The 21957-nt window shown below is 38.0% G+C and overlaps 1 protein-coding gene across 1 annotated transcript in view; it reads right to left on the bottom strand.

The window, feature by feature from the left end:
* Window positions 1–21330, bottom strand: part of tspan18b (tetraspanin 18b) — a 37606-nt gene extending 16276 nt beyond the window's left edge. The window contains exons 1-2 of the mRNA XM_022664362.2: window positions 21142–21330; window positions 7617–7690 (exon numbers count right to left, since the gene is read on the bottom strand). Coding sequence (XP_022520083.1) covers window positions 7617–7619 — 3 coding nt within the window. The 5' untranslated portion in view covers window positions 7620–7690; window positions 21142–21330. The remainder of the gene's footprint in view (window positions 1–7616; window positions 7691–21141) is intronic.
* Window positions 21331–21957: the final 627 nt, after the last annotated feature.

Genomic DNA, 21957 nt, shown 5'->3' with positions numbered 1-21957 from the left:
AGTCTTGAAATGTCCACAGGTGGAGACTGTCTTAAACTGCTAGAGCTCACCTTTCAACTGAAACACTTTACCCCCCTTTACTGCTCACCACTAATCCTGCTGCTCTTACCGACTGCAGCCACAGGTAAAGATCTACTCTCAATCAGACTGAAGGGCTGAACAGCTGCTGGTATTGATCTCATCTCTTGTGAAGAAGCTGTGAAGGAGCCCTGAGGGCCATGAGGCTTTTAATTACCCTCTTTCTCACCAAGTAAGAAGGTTCTAACCAGGAAGTACATAAATGAACTGTATTTGAACAGGCGCATACATTGGCGTAGGAACCTGGAACCCCCCCAAAAATAATACAGCAGGAATACCGCCATGAAAAGCACCTCACCTCGGGAGCATGTTTCTAACTAAAGTTAGCTAAAGCAATTAGCTCCACTTTTATCAAGAAGACGGTGCGTACCTGCGACTGGGAGAGCTTTTTTTTCCCCTAAATTATTTTTATTGATGACTTCAAGGGAAAAGCAGACCAGCATACTATCAAAACACTTGTACAAAAGTCATGTACTACACAACAAAATGGTAAAACCTAAGATAGAAGCTAAAAAAATTACATTATAAAAATTATATATATATATTAAAGAATTAAAAATACATTCGTTTAATAAAAGGACACCATCATAAGAAGTGCTTTTAGTAGAAAAAAATAAAAACACAGAACCCAACGCTAAGTTTTTTAAGAGTGGAGAAAATGTAAGTAATGTAAATATAATAATAATAATAATAATAATAATAATAATATTAACCAAATCTGTTATATTATTTTAAATATTAGGTGATAACTGATCAGTGTTTGTTATATGTATATAATTCAGACATTGCACGCATGTTTTTCTAACAACAGTAAATGTCCAAAAGCCATCTTTGGTTGGATTTAACTAATAATAAACAGAAGTACAGAAACAAATGTATTTTGATTATTTGAACCAGTTTCTTTGGACATAGAAATAACTTTTAAATGCCTTTAAAAAAGTTTCATATTTGAGTATCTGATGTCCGGGTTTTGTATAAAAATAAGAGGACTACAGCATGTTGCATGTTTTCTATTAGAGACAGATCTGAGTTCCTAATCGGAGTACGTGAATGTAAAACTGCACAGGCCAGAATAAATCAATCTGGCAGAAAAGATCTATGGGCCTTGGTGTAAATGCAGAGTAAGCAGGCTGATTTTGCACGGCTGTGCAGCCCTCATCGATTAGCCTCACAGAGCTATTGTACCTGCTGTAAAACAGATACAAACCAGGAGCAGAGCGAAGCGCAAATGTGCAGCGCAGTTCATTATTCTGTGAGCTTTCAGCTGCTGATTAAATGACCTGCAGTACAGAGTGAAAGTTACATACAGCTGTAGACATCATGGGACATTCCTTGTTGGTCACAATGAGCTCAAATGGAAAAAAAACGTAAGCATACGCAATTTTAATACATTTAAAATAAAGAAAAGGCTTGTTTTTCAGATATAAATGAGACCAAGCAAGCTCAAGCTTGTATTTTAACGTATATAACAATAACAATGTGTATAACAATGGGTCAACTGTTTAAGGATATTTGTGTCTGTATGGTGGTATGATGAAAATCATATTTCTATTGGTGTTTAATTTGTCCTCATCTACAGTGGTGGTTAAAAGTGAACCCTTTCAGATTTTCTATATTTCTGCATGAATACGACCTAAAACATTATCAGATTTTCACAAAAGTAAAAAAAAAGAACCCACATAAACAAATGAGACAAAATATTATACTTGGTCCTTTATGCAATTATTGAGAAAAACAATTTAATATTATATTTTTGTCCTGTGCTCCAGATTGAAGAGCTATAAAAAACAGTTCATACAGAACAGTTTTAACTCTGGGATGTTGGTGGGGTTCCTCACAATATCTGCTCACTTTAGGTCCTTCCACAACATTTCCACTGGATTACGTTCAGACTTTGACTTGGGCCCTGTTCCAAAACATTAATTTTATTATCCTTGAATCATTCTTTGATAGAAAAACTTGTGTGCTTTAGGTCGTTGTCTTACTGCATGACCAACCTTCTCTTGAGATTCAGTTCATGGACTTATATCCTAATATTTTCCTTTAGAATTCTCTGATATAATTGTGAATTTATGGTTCCATCAATGATGCAGCAAAACAGGCACACACCACGATACTTCCACCACCATGTTTCACAAATGGGATTAGATAAGGTTCTTAGACTGAGGTTTTTTCTCCAAACATAACACTGTTTATTTAAAGCAAAATGTTCCATTTTGGTCCCATCCGTCCACAAGAGAGCAGTAGCTTTCTCCCTGCATTTCACCCTGCCGTTCTCCTGATGGTGGACATTAACATTAGCCTGTGTGACAGAGACCTTCAGTTGCTTAGAAGTTAACCTGAGGACTATTACACTCCTTGCTCTTGGAGTGATCTTTGTTGGTCGACCACTCCTGGGGAGGGTGATAATTTCAGTCTGATCAGCATCAACAACTCTTTCGTTGAGGTCCTCAAAAATGTCCTTTGTTCATGCCATGATGCACTTCCACAAACATGTGTTGTGAAGAGCTGACTATGATAGATCTCTGTTCTTTAAATAAAACAGACTGGCATCCCATTGGTTGAAAACACCTGACTAATTTGATTTCAAGCTGCTAATCCTAGAGGTTAACATACTTTTGCAACTCACAAATATATAAAATTGGACCACAAATCAGCAAGTACAATCAGTTTGTCTTATTTTATCTAATTTTAGACTGAAGAAATGTTTAGTCAAAGAAGAGGTATACTGGAGGACACTGTGTGGCAGGAGCATTGCCTTTTCTGATTATTAACGTTATGGTATCCGTAATATTTGTTGTTCAGTGATCTGAAAGATACAGGCAGCTGTCCGGGGCTGTAATTGTCTCGATGCACTGTTCAAACTAAAAGTTATAACAGCATTTTTACCTTTTAGTACAGTCTTCTTAGCGAACATTAACACTTAAGACTCAAACTGTCAGATTCAGTAAAATTACTTTTAACTATTATGTTCATTTTGGCATTATACCTGAAGGTTAAACAAGAATAGCATTAGTAATGTTTTCAGTCTTGCTCTTTTTCTATTCTCGTCATCTCCCCCACCCCCCACCCCCCACCCCACCTCTCCCCCCGTCAGGCTGACGTTTTGGCTTGATTAATCCACTCTCTGCTGCAGCCGCCCCTCCTCTGCAACCAGGGCTAAACTCATTATCTTAACAACAAGGACACTATTCTGCTCTTCAACCTTCACCCTTTACACCACACTCAGACTGCACTGATCTCACACTGCTTATATAACGGCCTTCTTCATTCACCAATACACACAAAAAAATCCAAAACATAAGAAAAATAAAAGATTTAATGACTGCCAAATCATAAGAACAGGACAAACAACACAAATATAAATACATCCTACAAATAAATACAAATCTATTCTATAAATGCTTCGTCTGTAACACGTTATACACCACTAGTACCCTGTCTTTCAATATAAAGACTAGCACACGCCTCCTCTGATACTTGTAAAGTCAGACTCCGCCTCTTTTTGAACTGCTGCTAATGCATCATTACCAAGTAGCATCACAGTGCTAACACTCGGAGGAAAGCACAGCGACTCGATTCTGAAACATCAGCTCACAGATGCAGCCTTGTGCTGATCCACATCACCCTAGGAGTGATGAGGAGAAAAAGCACCATCTACTGTACCCACCCAAAGAGAGAGCAAGGCCTATTGTTCTCTCTCAGGGCTCCGGCAGCAGATGGCAAGCTGCATGACCGGGATTTAAACCAGCAATCTCCTGATCATAGTGGTACCACCCGGAGCCCTGTTTTTTTTTGTTTTTAACAGCAAGTAAAATATTCTGGGGTGTTGTGATGTTTTGTGGTGGATTCAGTGGCTTGGAGTTGCAAAAGGATGGGAAATCCTGCTCTATAGCATTTCACAGATTTTTATACTATTTATGTACAATAAGTACAGAACATTATTGATGTCCTGGAAATAGTGAATACGTCAAATATTTAATTTAAAACTCAGCAGACAGTTTCATATTTTCTGATTAAAATAAGGCAAAAATACAGAAAGCTAGTCATCCACAGTTTTAAAACCATTAAACAAAACAAAACACAAAATAACACAACACCACAAAAACTACATTGATTAAAAACTATGTGCTGTCTCTGTAAGTGTGCCAAACCTTTGCATGGACTACGGGCCACATGGATGATTTAATGTTATAAAAGACAACTGTGTATTACAAATGGCAAAAACATTGTGTATTTCAATACAAAAGATAAACAAAAAAATTAAAGTATTTTTGCTGAAAATACTGCATTACATATGTGTGAGTCTCTGTGCATGTATTGATTTTAGATTTTTTAAATAAATGTTCATTTTTATTTACAAATCACTTATTTTATTGACTTAAAGTTAAAATATAAAGGGAAAAGGCAAAGAAATCTGCATCTGAAGGTGAACACAACCATTTTTAACTATATCTCTATTGAAAAGCAAAAAAAAACACTCACTAAATAACTGCTGACTTTAGCCTCACTAAAACAATGGGTGCATTTGTGAATTGTAATGTCAAATGAGGAGCACATGTTTGACAGTGTGCCCTTGGAAACTGAAACATTTCTGGACACTTTATCAGTGCAAAGTAACAGTCAAACCCATTTAGGCTGATGCTCTGGTGCTGTATCTCTTTGTTGCTGCTCTAGAACTACATGTTAATAGAGAGTCTGCTGCCTGACCTGAACCGGAGATACACCATAGTATAGTTTCTATATTAATTCATATACAACTGGTTATTAAAGTCACAAAAAAATAACATTTTACGTAAACTGTACATTTATGGAAACTCCAATCTCTCAAGGATGAAAAATAATTCTTTCCATCCTGTTAATGCCAGCACGACTGGCAGACGGCTGCACGATGCAACACTACATGCACACAGACTATTACCACTGGCTTCTGGAAAAAGGTACAGGAGTATGCAGGAGTATGTTTCCTTCTGTTGCTTCACGCCCACACGCAGTTAGCCTGTTAGCCTGGGCAATGGATCATAATTATTAAAAAGGCACTAAAACACTAAACCATATAATTTTTTCATTAATAGCTGAAATGTGTTCATTTGAAGTAATGAAACAAACCATTCCTGCTTAAAAAAAAAAAACTTTCCTAACCTTTAAAATAGGGGTCATTTTTGCCCTCTCTGGTTCAACTGTGCTATAGGAACGGATAATGTGTACTTTGGTACCAGTGTATTGTATTTTTCGGACTATAAGGAGCATTATAAGACACTAGTAAGGATGCCGATATTAAAGTGAGCAAAGGTGTCTCCATATTTCCCTTCCAATGGGGAAGCTGGGGGAAAGTGCCTTAGTAAACAAAACTGTAATTCTTTAATAAACATTTTCCTTCCAAGTCAAACAACCACTGGATGTTAATCTACACAGATTTCTATCCAGAAAACTGTTTACTTGGGTGAGTAAAGCTCTTGGTTAGCAATGCTAGTCCGCCCCGGGTAGCTACTCTAGCTAACCAATCCCACCCCTACTCGGTGACATCCAAAATCTGCATCTCACTGCTATCAGAGGCTTAATGCTCAGCCCAATCTGCTCTGGCTTCTGATTCGCCCCTAAACCCATACATCACCCAATGCCCCTCCCAAACTACCCTACCCATTTTTTTTTTACTTTTTTTGAATTTGAGCTGAGGGTGGAGTCAGCTAAAATCAGGGCATTTAATTTCCTTTTAATATGTTTAAGATAAAAAAAACACTATATCGTAGAGGAGTAGATGAACTTTCCTCAGTAGGTCAAACTCAGGGCCGTTTCTCAATCTGTGTTCTTTTTGGTATTTTTTTTTTGTGGACTCGGGAAACGTCATCAGTCGCAGCCCAAGTTCTGTTTCATTTAGAAATTCACAGTTAGAAAAACACCCTCCCCTCATTATCAAAGTAAGGTGACTTATGTGGACTTCTTACAGTCCGATATCCCAGAATGCACTTCACACCAGTATAGGTGTAATGGTTGAAGAAAAAGTACATACCTGTAAATTATAGATTTTCAGAATAGGACTGCTGTGTGATAAAGTAAAGTTTGAAGTTATTTTTAGGCAAGAACACGGAACATTTTCAGAGATGTGTGGTCCAGGTAGGACCACTGTTTTAATTTCAGCATAAAAGTCCCACATTCTCTGTCCTCGGGAGTCTGCACTCGCGAGTCGAGCTAAGTCCCTACTGTCCAAACTTGTGTACTCCATTTTAAAAAGACAATATTGAGAGAGAGCCCACTTTAACAGCAGGGGCGGTGGGCACAGAGCTGGCAGGAAGAGGTTCTGCCGTGGTGGTTGTTGATACATGCAGTCAACACATTGTCCACACAAATGAGGACATGGCAAAAATGTCCCCATTATTTTGTCCCCATAAACCAATAATTGGCATTTGTTACACTGTGCCTCAGCCTGAAAGTGATGCAAAATGGACATTACATTTCTGCCTGTGGTGGCACAATCCAAGGCAATTTTTGCTTTTATAGAAATACGATCCATCCATTCATCCTTCCATCTATCTTTTTATCCATCAATTTTTCTATTAATCTAATCAGTCTCATTCATTGGCAAAAACATTTATTTAAACTCAGGAGTACATTTCATCAATATCTAAGGTATTTGGTGTTGCTCAAGCAAGCACACGCAGAGGGCACAAAAAGGTGGGATTTATAAATTTACCATTAATTTATAAAAAATTATCAGCAGTGTGGAAAAAAGTTACTTTACTTTTTATGTTACATCTTTAAAAGTAAATTCAACAGTTCTAGTGTGTTATCCTTTCTACAAATGCAGCTCATTACTAGCAACTGTACTACAGACTAATAATAAACACAGATCATCAATTTTACTATGTCAACACAAGCTAGGACGTTTTCTTTATATGACTTTTAGATTAATATCCAGTGTTGGACTACGAGCAGAAAGACCCTGATTTGAGTGGTCTACCAATCAGCATAAGGCAAAGCCATGCTTCACAGAGCCATTACTTTGATGCTTCCGAGAATATAGTCCTCAATAAATGTTTTTTTCTGTACAAAACACACTGACTACAGTACTGATCACAGGGCATACTCAAAATTACATCACTGAACGTTAACTCTTTAGGTGAACAACTATAAAAGCAGGCTGTAAGACTGCCCAGCCAATCAGATTTCAGTGCTGGAACAATGCACTCTTAAATTCTGATTAGGTGGGATGATTCCACCCCTGCTACCACGACTACCACAGAGCTTAGGTCAGACCTCTAGCTGCTCTGCTTCATCTGTGAAGACCGAAGATATGATTCCAATCCTAAGCAGGCCTTACACATGAATTTTAACAGATTAAACTCTCCTTTCTAACAGATAAAAGCACATTTTAATCTGAAAACAGTCATTTATTAGCACTGCAGTACATTAGGTACTCTGCAGTGTTAATAGTTGTAACCATTTATACTGAGCACGTATGTAAATCATTATAAATGTCTTGCCTATATTTACATATATGATAAATATACATTACATCATGACATATACAAAATACGTACCATTGCTTCTAAGTTGCTGATCCAGACAGATGTAGAATATGATTTCTTCGATATTCCCCCTCGTTCTCATTAGCCTGAAGACAGAAAAAGAGAGAAATACAATATAAAACGCAATATATTTACAAAATTAAAACTGTGTGCTCAACCACACATCCATACATAGAGGTCATTAGTTTACACTGCTGAGGTTCTGCAGATAGAGAGGATAATATGAGCTTCAATGTTTTTAACAGGGTCCCTTATGAACGCAGTTCAGACACTGTTTCAGAATTTTATTTTACAGCTAGAAGGCAAAATTAACATGGAGAAATGTGTGAGGTTCAAGCTTTAATGGAGCTGCACTGGGCCACTGCTGGAAGCTGCTGAAATATTAATATGGTGCTGCTTGATGTTTTAAGCCATGCTTTATTCTTTGACTGGTTAATAACTCCTTACTGTTTAATCTTAAATTGCATTTCATAAGCTATGTTATCTCTCATGTTAACCTGAGTTAGCATTTGGACTTATGTATGACAAAATGATAGGAATTTCTGACTCGTTACCTGTAGCAGACTGCTGCTGTCGGATTATGTTTAAGGTCAAAATATTGCTGGCAATAAATTTACACAAAATGGTAAATGGCAAAATGTTGCTCTTGTGCATGATCTCACACAGGCACCACAAGTGCAAACTGCAAGTTTGTAAGGCACTAATTTGTTCCTTGTGATCAGTACTGGTGCAAAGTAATTTAACACATTTGTATACTATTGCCAGGTGTAAACACGCCACCTGTACACAAGTGCACAAAAAACAATCAGACTGTGATCCACCAGAAATCACAGGCCTCGGTTAAGCCGAGTAGATATTGTAATAGGTATGTTTTGTATGCCAGGAATAGACACAGGTTTCACTCTGAATTAAAGCTGAATATTAGGGCTGCACGATATATCATTTAAGCATAGTCATCACGATGTGTGCTCGCTCAATAGTCACATCTGACTATGTGATTTCACTTAAGGCAATTAAGTCAAACACATCATGTTGCAATGTTTTTATTCTTGACACAAGATGTAGGTCCACAGCGCTGTCTCTGCTACTGCCTGAGAAGCGCGAGGGGGAGGGGAAGGGGGAGTGCAAGGGGGGTGGGTGGTTAGGAGTAAGCACGAGGTAACCGCATGGCCTCCATCCACATGGTTGGGCACGTGCTTGTAAACGTGAGCATGTGTCTAAGGCTGTGCACCTCAGTCCAGCACAGTTTAGCAGCGATATTTCCAGTTACAGCTGAATTCACGCTTTTAATCCCAGAAAAACAAACACTCTTATTTACCATTTAAAAAGCCATTTAAATGCTGATTAAAGGACTGATTACTGTTGTTGTGCTGTTTTCCTGGGGTATTGAGAGCTCGGTGCTGACTTAGCTCTTGATCGGTCCGCACGTGCAACAGAGCACAGGTGGGGGCGGGGCTGATGACGCCATGGGCACTGAATTGTTTAATATCTTGATATATATTGCAAAAAAAGAACATTTGCAATGTACATTTTTCCAATATCGTGCAGCCCTACTGAAGATTAAAATAAAAACCTGAAAGCATCAGTGTGCAATTCAGTTTCTGCAGTGTGAAAGATTAAATTTCACAATATGCACACTTTAGCAAAAATCTAGTTTTCCACTAAACTCTTTTTCTTGCACTTTCCTCTTCACAAGATAAAAATCTGTTGAGTTCATTTTTTGGCTTCAAAAGAACAACCATGCTGTTATTCTGCCATCAAATAGTCGGAGTGTGATGGATCTAGTTATCTTTCTTTTTTATTTACTGCTTGTAGCTGTGTCTATGGGATGTAGATAAACTGAGTGAAAACACAAATCACATGGAGCATTAGCAGATCTCTGTGTTTCAGCCCTGAATCACCAGTACTGGTACAGTGCTGTGCCCAGTGCTGATCTGCTCCTTCTCTCCTAGTAAAAGGGTCTATGAAAGTTTACTACCTACACAGTAAATGTAGGGCTTTAGAAGACTTACTGGCAATAAAGGATATCCTTTCTTTGGTCTGGTCTTGCACGTTTCCCTTTGCACGCTTTTCCTCTTGTTGTGCATATCAAACCTCTGGGCTTTTAGCAATGACACACAGGCCTCTGTTCAACTGCAGGGCCAAATGGTGACTAAAGCTGTGCTGTTCTGTTCTGCACTGGTACAACCATTGGCTGCATTACTTAATCAGGACAAGGACTTATTATTTTTTTATTTTTATTTTTTTAGCATTTTTCACATTTGAGCTGAGAGTGGAGTCAGCAAAAATCAGGGAGTTTAGTGCCCCTTTAAATACAAAAAAATGTTGAATACTTTAGTAGGGGTCAGCAATTCAGTTTGGCTGCAGGCCAGATATTTTCCAAGTAAGAGCAGAGTGTGAAGTTTTACTCAAAATATTGCAATGAACACAACATTACAGGTGACATACCAGAGTTCAAAAGAGGACAAATTGTTGGTGCACGTCTTGCTGGAGCATCTGTGACCAAGACAGCAAGTCTTTGTGATGCATCAAGAGCCACGGTATCCAGGGTAATGTCAGCATACCACCAAGAAGCACCAACCACATCCAACAGGATTAACTGTGGATGCTGTAAGAGGAAGCTGTCTGAAAGGGATGTTCGGGTGCTAACCCGGATTGTATCCAAAAAACATAAAACCACGGCTGATCAAATCACGCAGAATTCAATGTGCACCTCAACTCTCCTGTTTCCACCAGAACTGTCCGTCACCACAATACATTATTGTGCTCTAAAACCAGGTGTTTCACTTTCATTCTCCAACACTTGTAGTTCAGCTTAAAGACAAGGATGGTATATTACTCAGGATGTCCCTCACTTAAGGAGTACCGGACACCCAGATTCTATTCATATGCAGCAGACGTGTAGAAGGTGCTGACAGTGAAGTTGAGGAATCAAAGCAGAGCGTTAAAGCCTAGTGATTAATAGTGAGAGAACACTGTCAGACTGCACTGGGGGAGGAGGCTCAGAGGAGAATAAGAGGGGACTCACAGTTAAAAGCAAGAGTAGACCCACGAGACTCAATTAAAAAGAGCATTTCTAACTTAATACAGAGTTCTGCACAAATACAGCCTAAAAACTTCTGTTCATTCTGTGAAAGATTCAGTATTTACTTAAATAGCAAAACATCAGTCCTAAAGATGGTGCTCTTCATAAGTATGTACGTATTATGTACTATTTCCGTCATTGCTCACTTCTTTTTTAAAAACGAATTAACTAATAACAGCAAAATGTAACTAACGACACAAAGGCAAACTTTACCAATGCAGCTAAGAATGGTCTACAGTGAGAAAAATAAGTATTTGAACACGCTGCAACTTTGCAAGTTCTCCCACTTAGAAATCATGGAGGGGTCTGAAAGAGAGAGACATAATCAAAAAAACTATCTGGACATCACAATGTATGATTTTAATAATGTTTAATAATTTTTTTGTGTGTTACTGCTGCAAATAAGTATTTAAACACCTGCCAATCAGCAAAAATTCTGACCCTCAAAGACCTGTTAGTCCACCTCTACAAAGTCCACCTCCACTCCACTCCACTAAATTAGAAGCACCTGTTTGAGACACAATCAGTAATCAGACTCCAACTACTAACATAGCTATAAGACCAAAGAGCTGTCCAAAGACACCAGAGACTAAACTGGGGGAATTGCCAAGCAGCTTGCTTTGGGGGTGTTTTTGTCGTGTTTTCCAACATGACAATGACCCAAATTGGCTCCGTAAGAAGCATATCAGGGAGCTGGAGTGGCCTAGCCAGTCTCCAGATCTAAACCCTATAGAAAATACTTGGAGGAGCTCAAACTCTGTGTTTCTCAGCGACAGTCCAGAAACCTGTCTGATCTGGAGAAGATCTGTGTGGAAGAATGGGGAGAAATGCTGCAGTGTGTGCAAACCTGGTGAAAAACTACAGGAAACGTTTGACCTCTGTAATTATTAACACTGATTTTCACAGGTGTTCAAACACTTATTTGCAGCAGTAACAAACAGATAAATTATTAAAAAATTATACATTGTAATTTCCGTTTTGTTTTTTAGATTATGTCCCTCACAGTCAACATGCACCACAGATGAAAATTTCAGACCCCTCCATGATTTCTAAGTGGGGGAAATTGCAAAGTCGCAGGGTGTTCAAATTCTTATTTTCCTCACTGTATATTATCTTAGCTGAACAGAAGGGATATAAAATGAATTCAGTCAGGGTGTGCAGGGTGAGTTTATCTGCAGGGTTAGCAGTACTGTTGCAGCACTGGCTACTGGAGAAATAGGTATGTTGCAGTACCTGCCCTCCCCCCACTCTGCACCCATGCTAGGGACAGTGATGCATCATCTACAGCATAATGGCTTCTGCAGCCAAGCCCCACAGGTCCTACTGTTCCATATCCTTATTCTCTATACTCTAAAGCACTTTACAATTTATTTATTCTATTTTATATTTGTTAATAATGTTCAACTACTGGCTTAAGAGAAGGCAAACACTGCTGACACAGAGCTGCGGTTTCTGTATAAGTGGTTAAATATTGCATTGATTTACAATGCACTGAGTTATATAATATATAATTAAATTGATAGGCTTTCTTATAAAGTAAAAAAAAAGTTTTTATGAGTTGTTTTGATGCTTGCATTGTAGTCAAAGCAAAATCCACATCTTAATTTTAACTGATATAATTAGACAAATGCAGATTAGGAGAATATTTTAAAATCCGATTCAGATTCTTAACAAGAACACGTTTATTTCATATTCATGATATATTCACTTTTTTATGGGTTTAGTAGTTCTATGGTGTCCACTGGAGTAATTTTTTTTGAGAAATTTTAAATGTTCAGCAATAAAACTCAACACTATATTGCTAATAACATTTGCAATTATCATTAATTGTACTATAGTTACTGTAGTTCAGACCTTGAAATGTGATTGACTGAGAGGCGTTCTATGAGTGCTGCTATCAGCCGATAATAAACTGTCACCAAAGCTCTACATGTATTACTACTGTCCACTACTACAGAGACACTTTGTCTAACTGTGGATTGATGTACACTAAGATCTTTAGAAATGCTTTTGTAGGATTTACCCCCGTTATGTGCTAAATGAAATTGTGTGCATTGAGCCTTGCTTCACGTTTTTACAAATCATTTTAAATAAGAATCTGCCTGTGCGAAATAAAAAATAATCAAATGTAATTTATTAAAAAGTTTAAGGGTCTCCAAAACAGCACAGTAAAATATCTATTTCTATATTGTCATTTTGGAGCATGACTATTGGTCCATCCTTCATAAAATTCTGACACAATGTAAAGCCCAACTGCCAAATTTACACTGTCAGAAAGTGAAAATGTCTGATATTGACATCATGCTAAATAGTGATAAAGTAATTATAGTCTGAAAGCGCTGCTTAAAAAGTGCTAACCATGTTTCAATCAAACGACATCGGAGCACCATTGGCTCTTACAGAACATTTTTGCTCTATTATTTTCTTCTGTAGAACACATTTTCCCTGCAGCCTAACCACCCTGTCAAACATACTTGCCAACATCTGTTGTCAATTTGAAGCCACTATTAAATCCCACGTTAAGCACCATAGAGCAGACTGTGATGTCCAAAGCTGCTAAATGTCTAATTTGTGTAAAAACACATATTAAGTGTAGACTATACACACTAAAGTGCATCTTTAGAGGCTAAAGGGCCTTCACTTACTGTTGGGTAGTTTTGTTTAATTTAGTAGGTTAAAGTAAAGAAACAACATCCAGCAAGTGTGACCATTTGGTGCATCTACCAGGCAGTGAGTTTCAATGTCTCTAGAGGTCTTAAGACTGTTACATGGTCCACATACACATAACTAAAGTTTTAGAATGAGATAATTGCTCCACAAGAGGAGCAGATGAGATAGCCCAAAGGATCTGTATTATCCTTCCTTTTTTATTAGGGTTCAGGAGACATAGGGAGGAGCCAGGCATTTTTCCACAGTAAGCTCCCATAAAAATCTCTCTTTGCATTCCTTCTTCTGGCAAAGGGAGCAAGAAAGCAGAAGCGGATTCGTAAGGAACACTGAAACTCAGCAGAGCAAGTACCCCGGAAAACAAGAATTATTTAGGGATTAACTCACATGTTCAACATTTACATGCAGAGCAGCAGAGCACTTTGTACACTCATGTAAAATTCAATTAAAACACCCCATGAAGAACATCTGATTAGAAAAAGAACACCTAAACAAAGACAAGGGCTTCTAGAATGATGTGCTTTGGATGATTGTTGAGTCTTGCCCTGATTGAGACTGTAGCATCCCAGCTGTCAGACAGTATAGTTTAAAGACATTAGATAAAAGGTTAGAAAAACATACAGAAAATTTGCCAGATTGAAAATTGTAAAAACGTTAAATGTAACGTTCAGAAAACCGTTGATTTAACTAACCAAAAATTGTTAGCTGGGATCCTGGAGGAGGATCTGTGTAACCTAGAAGGGTAGAAGGTACCACCTCATGCTACCAGTAGTGACAAGGACACTAACAGAAGCACAGAACTAGAGAAGAATGATTAAAGAAGGATAAGGAGAGAGCATGCGTTGATGGTCACCACCAGCAAAACGATTTCCTGTTTTGAGGTGTGTCCTGCTAATGCCCATTAAATTTAATTTGAATTAAAGCAGGTGAACTTGATTTACAATCGGTTATGCTTTGTCTGAATTTGTTTTAATTCTGTGATGATTAATGTTGCTGTGATAGGGTTAGCGAGTCTACCCATCACCAGGACTGTGTACAGTTGCCTTAATTATTTTAAGTAGTGTATTTATGCCCAACAAGAAATGCTTTTGGTAAAAGCAACAGAATTATATAATTAAAGGTGTAAAATATATTTTATTTATAACCATTTTATGATTTTGTGAATCTGTTTACATTATATCCCTCCCTACAGCTGCTCCTTTCTCCTGGTTTTAAATGCATTATTGTAAGTTAACGTACACTCATCCTCAGTGTCAGTATAACTATAGTAGTGCACTGCTGTCACACAAACCCATCCACTTCTACTTGTATTAAAAAGCACAGCTCCACTGTTCACATGCAGCAGTTTTCCTGCTCACTGTTGCCATGGGAGGAGAGCACGATTGAAGCTTCACTACTGACTGAGACAGGATGGTGGCATAAACAATATCAAAGTATTACCACAGTATGTGGCACTACCATCCTGCGCTAATTCAAAACAAGAAAAGATCTGAAACAGTTCTTAAAGTTGAGTTTTTAGACTAAATGAACACTGTGCACACTATTCAATCACTAATTTAATTAATGATAAAGCATCACTTAATCACATTATATCAGTTAACTAAATGACATTTTTTTTCATGTTACACCCACAAAAGTACATTTGAAGTAAAGAAAATGATACGTAATGTACAAAATGTCTTTACAAATAAAAATCTGGAAAGCATGGCTTGTATTTATATTCAGCCCCCTATATCAATAGTTGGTAGATTAACCTTTCTCTTCAATTACAGCTTCATGTCTTTTGTGATTTATCTCTACCAGCTTTGAGCATCTAGAGATTTTTGCTCATTCTTCTTTATAAAACAGCTGAAGATCAGTCAGGTTGGATGGAGAGCGTCTGTGAACAGCAGTTTTCACGTCTCTCAACAGAAGCTCAATGTGACTTAGGTCTTTAGGAATTTGACTGGGTCATTCTGACACATGAATATTCTTTAATTTAAATCATTCCACTGTAGCTCTGGCTGTATGTTTAGAGTCATTGTCTTGCTGGAAAGCAATTCTGACCAGCTTCCCTGTCCCTGCTGAAGAAAAGCATCTCCACCACCATGTTTCACAGTGGGGATGGTGTGTTAAGAATGATGAACAGTGTTACTTTTCTGCCACACATAGCGCTTTGCATTCAGGTCAAAAGGTTAACCTCTGGTCTCATCTGACCACAGCAGCTTCTACCACATGTTTGCTGAGTTCATACATGGCTTGTGGATACAAACTACAAACAGCACTTCTAATGTCTTTCTTTCAACAATGTTTTTCTTCTTGCCACTTGTCCAAAAAGGCCAGGTTTGTGAAGTGCACAACTTATAGTTGTCCTGTGAACAGATTCTGCAGCTCCTCCAGAGTGACCATATGTTCTTTCCATCCCTTGGTTGTAGTTTAGGTGGATGAACACGCTTTTCCATTTTGGAAAGATGGATTGAACATTGCTCTGTGAGATGTTCCTTGGTCTTCATGATGCTGTATATCACTAATGTTCTCTACCAAACCTTTGAGGCCTTTACAGAACAGCTGTAGTTATACTAAAGGCTAAATTACACATAGCTGTACTCTATTTACTAAATATGTCAGGGGGCTGACTACAAATGCAAATTTTTATTTACAAAAAGGTGTGTGTCTCAGAGTAGTTCGATGCTTTTTAAATTTCAATGTTTTAAGGTGCTGAGTAAAAGTTTAATAAAGAGCTTTAGCATCAAACGCAAGGTTGAGTAAAGGAATGCTAGCAACAACATTTTAACGGATAAACAGAAAAATTAATCCAGGTAGATTTATGAACAGCTAAAGAAAAATAAAAAACGCTAAATAAATTTAAAATAAATGATTCATTTTGTTAAAAAAAAAAAATGAAGTTAATATTATATATCCGTCAGCCGTTCTTTGCTTTGTAGGCATTAATGTGCTTCATGTTTAGATCATCAGCTACATGCATGCAAAAGCCCATGGATGTTGCACTCTAAACAGTCCGAGAAATGATCAGCTGACCATTCCTAATGACACACCATTACCTGCCTAACCCATCCTTTTATATCAAAGAAGACCTAACAGGCAATTAGGTTCTGCCACTGAAAGTGTGTGCAAAGTTTAAAAAATATCCCGAACACTACTTTACTATTTAATTGTTAAATTAAATCAATATGAAAGTAACTGTGCAATAATATATGTTTACTTTTCACCTGAAACTATACTAAAAAGCATAATTCTGCTTGTGGTATCAAGCATTTTGAATACAACTGTAGAGGTCCACCTGAAGACTACCTGAATACCAGTATGGACGAGGTTTGATGCTGTTAGTAAACATAGCTGATGAGGTCAGCACTAAATTACATTGACCTAAATATAATCTGAATCATTTTATTATTTAGAGTCTTATTATTATTTAGGAGTAATAATAATAATATTATTTAGGAGTCTAGGATATAATATAATATTGATTGAGGGTTTGACATGTTTATTTACATGTTTATTTATTACCAGTATAGATAAAATGTTTTTCCTTTCCAGATCTGCCCCTTAGTCTCAGCAACTGATGCTACACTCAGACACACAGCATAGAAAACACAACCGGTTCATAATGCAGATTTAGAATATCTTACCACATAGATATACATATAATACCAAATAACAAAACTAACAAAACTATATCTAACCAGCCCTTGGCTGTCAATTTTCAGTAAGAAATACAGTTTAAATACAAAATTCAAGAAATGAAATTCTGCCTGCACACATTCAATTAAATAAACATTTTGCATTACCTAATCACACTTTGTAACAGTTTACTGTTTCCTTACACACTGCTGAAAGATACGAGCTGTACAGTGCTAGAACAGTAATGTTAGCTGAGCTAATTTAGCCTCAGCATTTGTTTGTCTAGCTTAAGACTGACCGTCTTTCTCTGTGTAATTTTTTCTCAAATATGATCTACTGTGCATTTCTGTGTCTATATGTGATTTAATTTACAGTATTTTTCATACTATAAGGCACACTTAAAATCCTTAAATGTTTCCAAAAATTGTCAGTGTGCCTTATAATCCGGTGCACCTTATGTATCCATTCTACCAGTCAGGTATTCATGAGCAGGAGAGACACCTGAAATACAGAGTTATACAGGAGTTTCAGTTTAGTTCTCCACCAGCATTAGTATTAGCCGCTAACCGCGCTAAGCTCTTTTGCCATTCAGAGATGAGCATTATCGATTTGTAGCCTGCTGCTAACCCAGGGTAGCACTGCTGGAGCAGCATAAGCATTATCCGCTAACCCCACTAGCTTGTTCGCCATTCCGAGATGAGTATTATCGTGCTGCAGCCTGCTGCTTACCCCGGCTAGCCCTGCTGGAGTAGCATTAGCATTAACCACTAACCACGCTAAGTGCTCTTTTGCTGTTTAGAGGTGAGTACATCTGAATGTAGCCTGCGTGTTTACTGTGTTAAAACAAGCTGCATGGGACGAAGCGGTAGCGAATATCACCCCGGCTTACCGGAACACTCAGGGTTCCTCAGTGTAGCGCTATCAGGCGGCGTTAGGCGCTAACCATGGCTAGCCTTAGTGTAAATCTGCAAATCTAAGCTTACCGTAAATAAAAGAAAGTGCTTTACTCAATCTAACAGTTTTCAGGAGAGAAATCTGTGTAGATTAATATCCAGCACTTGCTTAACTTTAGTCTGCCTTTCTCTCTTATCTCCTCCCACTTCCTCCAGCTCCCCCAAATCAAAAGCCTTCTGCAGAGTTTTCTGATTGTGATTTCATGATATTCTGAACATTCTGAAGCAAAGGCAACTTTCATTTTGCAGTGGCGGGTCACTACTTCAAAATGTATGAAGTGAAACTGTGTTATTTTCTGAAGCGTTTATCATCCCGTGAAAATCTCAACCATACAGTGGCTATGCCAGTGTGTGTGTGTACTCCTGCACTTTGGGCTTAATAAGATATTAATCATATTTATCAATTATTTTATGGACATTTTTTTGAGTTGAGAATCTTATATAAGACGCATCACATAAACTTTAATATAATATATGTCTGCTGACTGTAGGAAGAACTGTCATAGCATAATAGAAATCATAGTATCTGTAACCATATGGCTAAATAAAACAACAGGTCACAGAATCAAAGCACACAGCAGGAGCACATGCTGACAGAATTCCAAATTAATTCATGACTTTAAACACAGAAAAGATATCTGAAGTAGTTTTATAGATAAGAAACACTGTGAGTGAATGATTGTCAGCCTTTAAAGACTTTCGTGTGTAGTTACATTCTGACCAAAATCAATTTCTGCAATCCTTTGACCACAAATATATAAATAAATAAATAAACAAATATATATATATATGAATAGCTGCTATATTTCGCACTTCCGAAAATGGCAACAATGGCTCAAGGTGCCTCTTTCCTCAGCAATGCCCTACAAGGCTTTGAAAAGTAACATCAATCTGAAAAAAAACTACATATGTTAACAGAGAGACTGAAAAGATAGCGTTTCTTTTTCATTTTACTGATATATGACAAATACAACAAGCTGTTTGTGAAAGTGCGTCCTTCTTTCATCTACAGTGCAAAAAGCACAGAACTCTACTGTTAAAAAACAGCATTACTGTCCTTTAACAACCACCATACAAAGCAAAGGTCTTTGTAGAGGAACTCGGAGCAGCTCTGACATCAGCAATTTATCTAAACCCAAAGGCTCCTCGCTGGAGACCTGGTTAATGGATCCCTCTGTGTCAGCAGCGTCACACAGCAGCGAAAAGCAAAGAAAAACCAAGGTCTGTCCTCAGTGTCCGCTTAGGGACAATGCGGCAAACTCTTATCCCAGGCTACAAGCATTCAGCCCCTGAGCGAACGGACAGCTAAAGGTGTCCATAGGAAAGGAGGGGGTTGTGAAAGTAACGGGAGAAACAAATAACTCATTGGTTACTATTAATACTGCATTCTCACACATTAACAATACAAATGCTTAACCTTATGATAGCTATGGCAAACTCATAATCCTTTTTACATTTTGCTTTAAACCCTCTTTAACACCTCATACAATACAGGTTCATGTTCATTTCCTTTTCAGATTTTCTATGGATATTAAATTAATTAAAATCACGTTGATACTGGCACATAACTGCTGAAAACCAATAGATTAGATAGATATTTTAAACCTATATTTGATGTTGCATTCACACAATTACCAAACAGAATGTTTAATTAAAAACAAGCTACTGCGCTAAAACAAATATATATATTTTTTATTCTATTTGTACAAATCATTGTTACACTGCTCTGTAATGATAAACACATTACCTTAATTTATGTAATTTGTAAATGTTTATCTTTTGGTTCCCTTTAAAGTATCCACAATTCCCACATCGGCGTATCACTACTGGCGTGACAGTGGAGTTCCTAAGAAGAGCTTTTAGTTCAAGCTGGCACAAAGTTCTTGTTTTGAAAAAACAGTGACTCTACCTTCTTCATCATTTACTGAACACAACAGAGGCTCTACCTGCTACTGTGAACACATCCTTCCATATAGAACATTATTTCATTTCTAGGTGAGGGGGTTTAAGAAAACGTTTCATTTCAAGAATATACCTCCTCAAGAATGTTCTCCTGAGTCAACAAAACACCACACAGCACAGCGCACAGTATATCTGATTTCATTTACAATATATTTCGCACTACAAGGCGCATGTAAAATCCTTTAATTTTCCAAAAAAATGCAGTGCACCTTATAATCCACTGCGCCTTATGTATGAATTCTACCAGTCAGGTATTAAGGAGCAGTAAAGTCACTCTGCTGAACAACAGAGTTATACAGGAGTTTCAGTTTAGTTCTCCAGCACCGAGACTCGAGACTGAAGCAGTATTAGCATTAGCCGCTAACCGTAAATCAACCTGTAGCCTGTTGCTAACTCCGGCTAGCACTGCTGGAGCAGCATTAGCATTTACCACTAACTGCTCTAGCTCTTTTGCTGTGTGTTTATTTAAAAATGGGCTTCTAAACTTAAAGTTGTTTTATTGTATTTGTACAAATTAATGTAACACTGTGCTGTTATGTTAGAAACAGTTCCTTAATTTGTGTCAGTTGTAAAGGTTTATGTTTTGGTTGATTATTAAATATCTGAAAACACCATTATCTGCCCACAATTTCACACCACCAGTACCACATTACAACACAACACCACGGCACAACAGCACAATGCCACAGCACAACACAACACAATACAGCACAACACAACATCACAACAGCTCAGCACAACACACCACAAAACACTACAGTACAACACAGAACACCACAATGCCACAGCACAGCACAACACAATACAGCACAACACAACATCACAACAGCTCAGCACAACACACCACAAAACACTACAGTACAACACAGAACACCACAATGCCACAGCACAGCATAACAGCACAATACACCACGGCACAACACACCATAGCACAGCACAGAATAACAACACAGCTCCACAACAGCAGCACAGCAGCTCCCCTGTTTCTTCTACACCCTCGGCTGCGTTAGACCCGTTCGCAGGTCAGAGCAGAGGATCAGAGCCGTGAACCCCATAAACACCCGCTCTGATTTAAAACTACTTTATTTCACCGCTGCAAATATCAGGATAGAAGAACTAGCAGAATCGGAGTATCACAGTGTAATCATAAACAGTGTAAAATCTTAAATAAACCATTTCATTATTCTCTGAGTAACAGCAATAATAGATACACATACTAAACAGCGCGAAGCTCCCGGTCAGTGCTCACCTCAGATCGCTGCTCCGCGCCGCCACGGCTCCACCGGAGGGCTGTAGCGGGGACCGGATCACCGTAACCCGGGGAGCAGAGGATCACCGTAACCGGTTAAAGCGGGTGAGACTCAGCACTGATGATCCGCAGACCCTCGGACCCGCCGCCGCTCCGCGCGCCCGTTCCGCTGTAAGTTTCGGAGCTGAAGCCCCGCCCACCTGAATAACAGACATACAGCAGCTGAGCCAAGAGGGGGCGGACACTACGCTTTCGGTCACGCCCACTTAGTGTTCCAGTCCCCCACTGGTTATTGTGTTTTACGGGGACCGCGCTGTTTAAACTGATCCAACACTATTTTACTGTAACATTATAATAAGAAAATACACCATCAAGACTGATCACACTGATATATAAACATGCCAACATGCTCCTCCGTACAAAACCTGAACTGCACATCATACACTTTATATTCTATTATTTTACAGAAAATAAAGTAGAAACCATTTTAATAAAAACAACATACAGCTCTGGAAAAATATAAGAGCACTTCAGTTTCTGAATCAGTTTATCTGATTTTGCTATTTATAGGTTTATGTTTGAGTATAGTGAACTTAGATGTTTTATTCTATAAACTACAGACAACATTTGTCCCAATTTCCAAATAAAAATATTCTCATTTAGAGCATTTATTTGCAGAAAATGAGAAATGTCTGAAATAACAAAAAAGATGCAGTGCTTTCAGACCTCAAATAATGCAAAGAAAACAAGTTCATATTAATAAAGTTTTAATAATAATCACAGTTTTCATGCATCTTGGCATCATGTTCTCCTCCA

The sequence above is a fragment of the Astyanax mexicanus genome, unplaced genomic scaffold, assembly GCF_023375975.1.
Source record: "Astyanax mexicanus isolate ESR-SI-001 unplaced genomic scaffold, AstMex3_surface scaffold_37, whole genome shotgun sequence".
In the NCBI taxonomy this organism is placed as follows: Eukaryota; Metazoa; Chordata; class Actinopteri; order Characiformes; family Acestrorhamphidae; genus Astyanax; species Astyanax mexicanus.
This window is presented reverse-complemented; position numbering and strand designations above follow the sequence as displayed.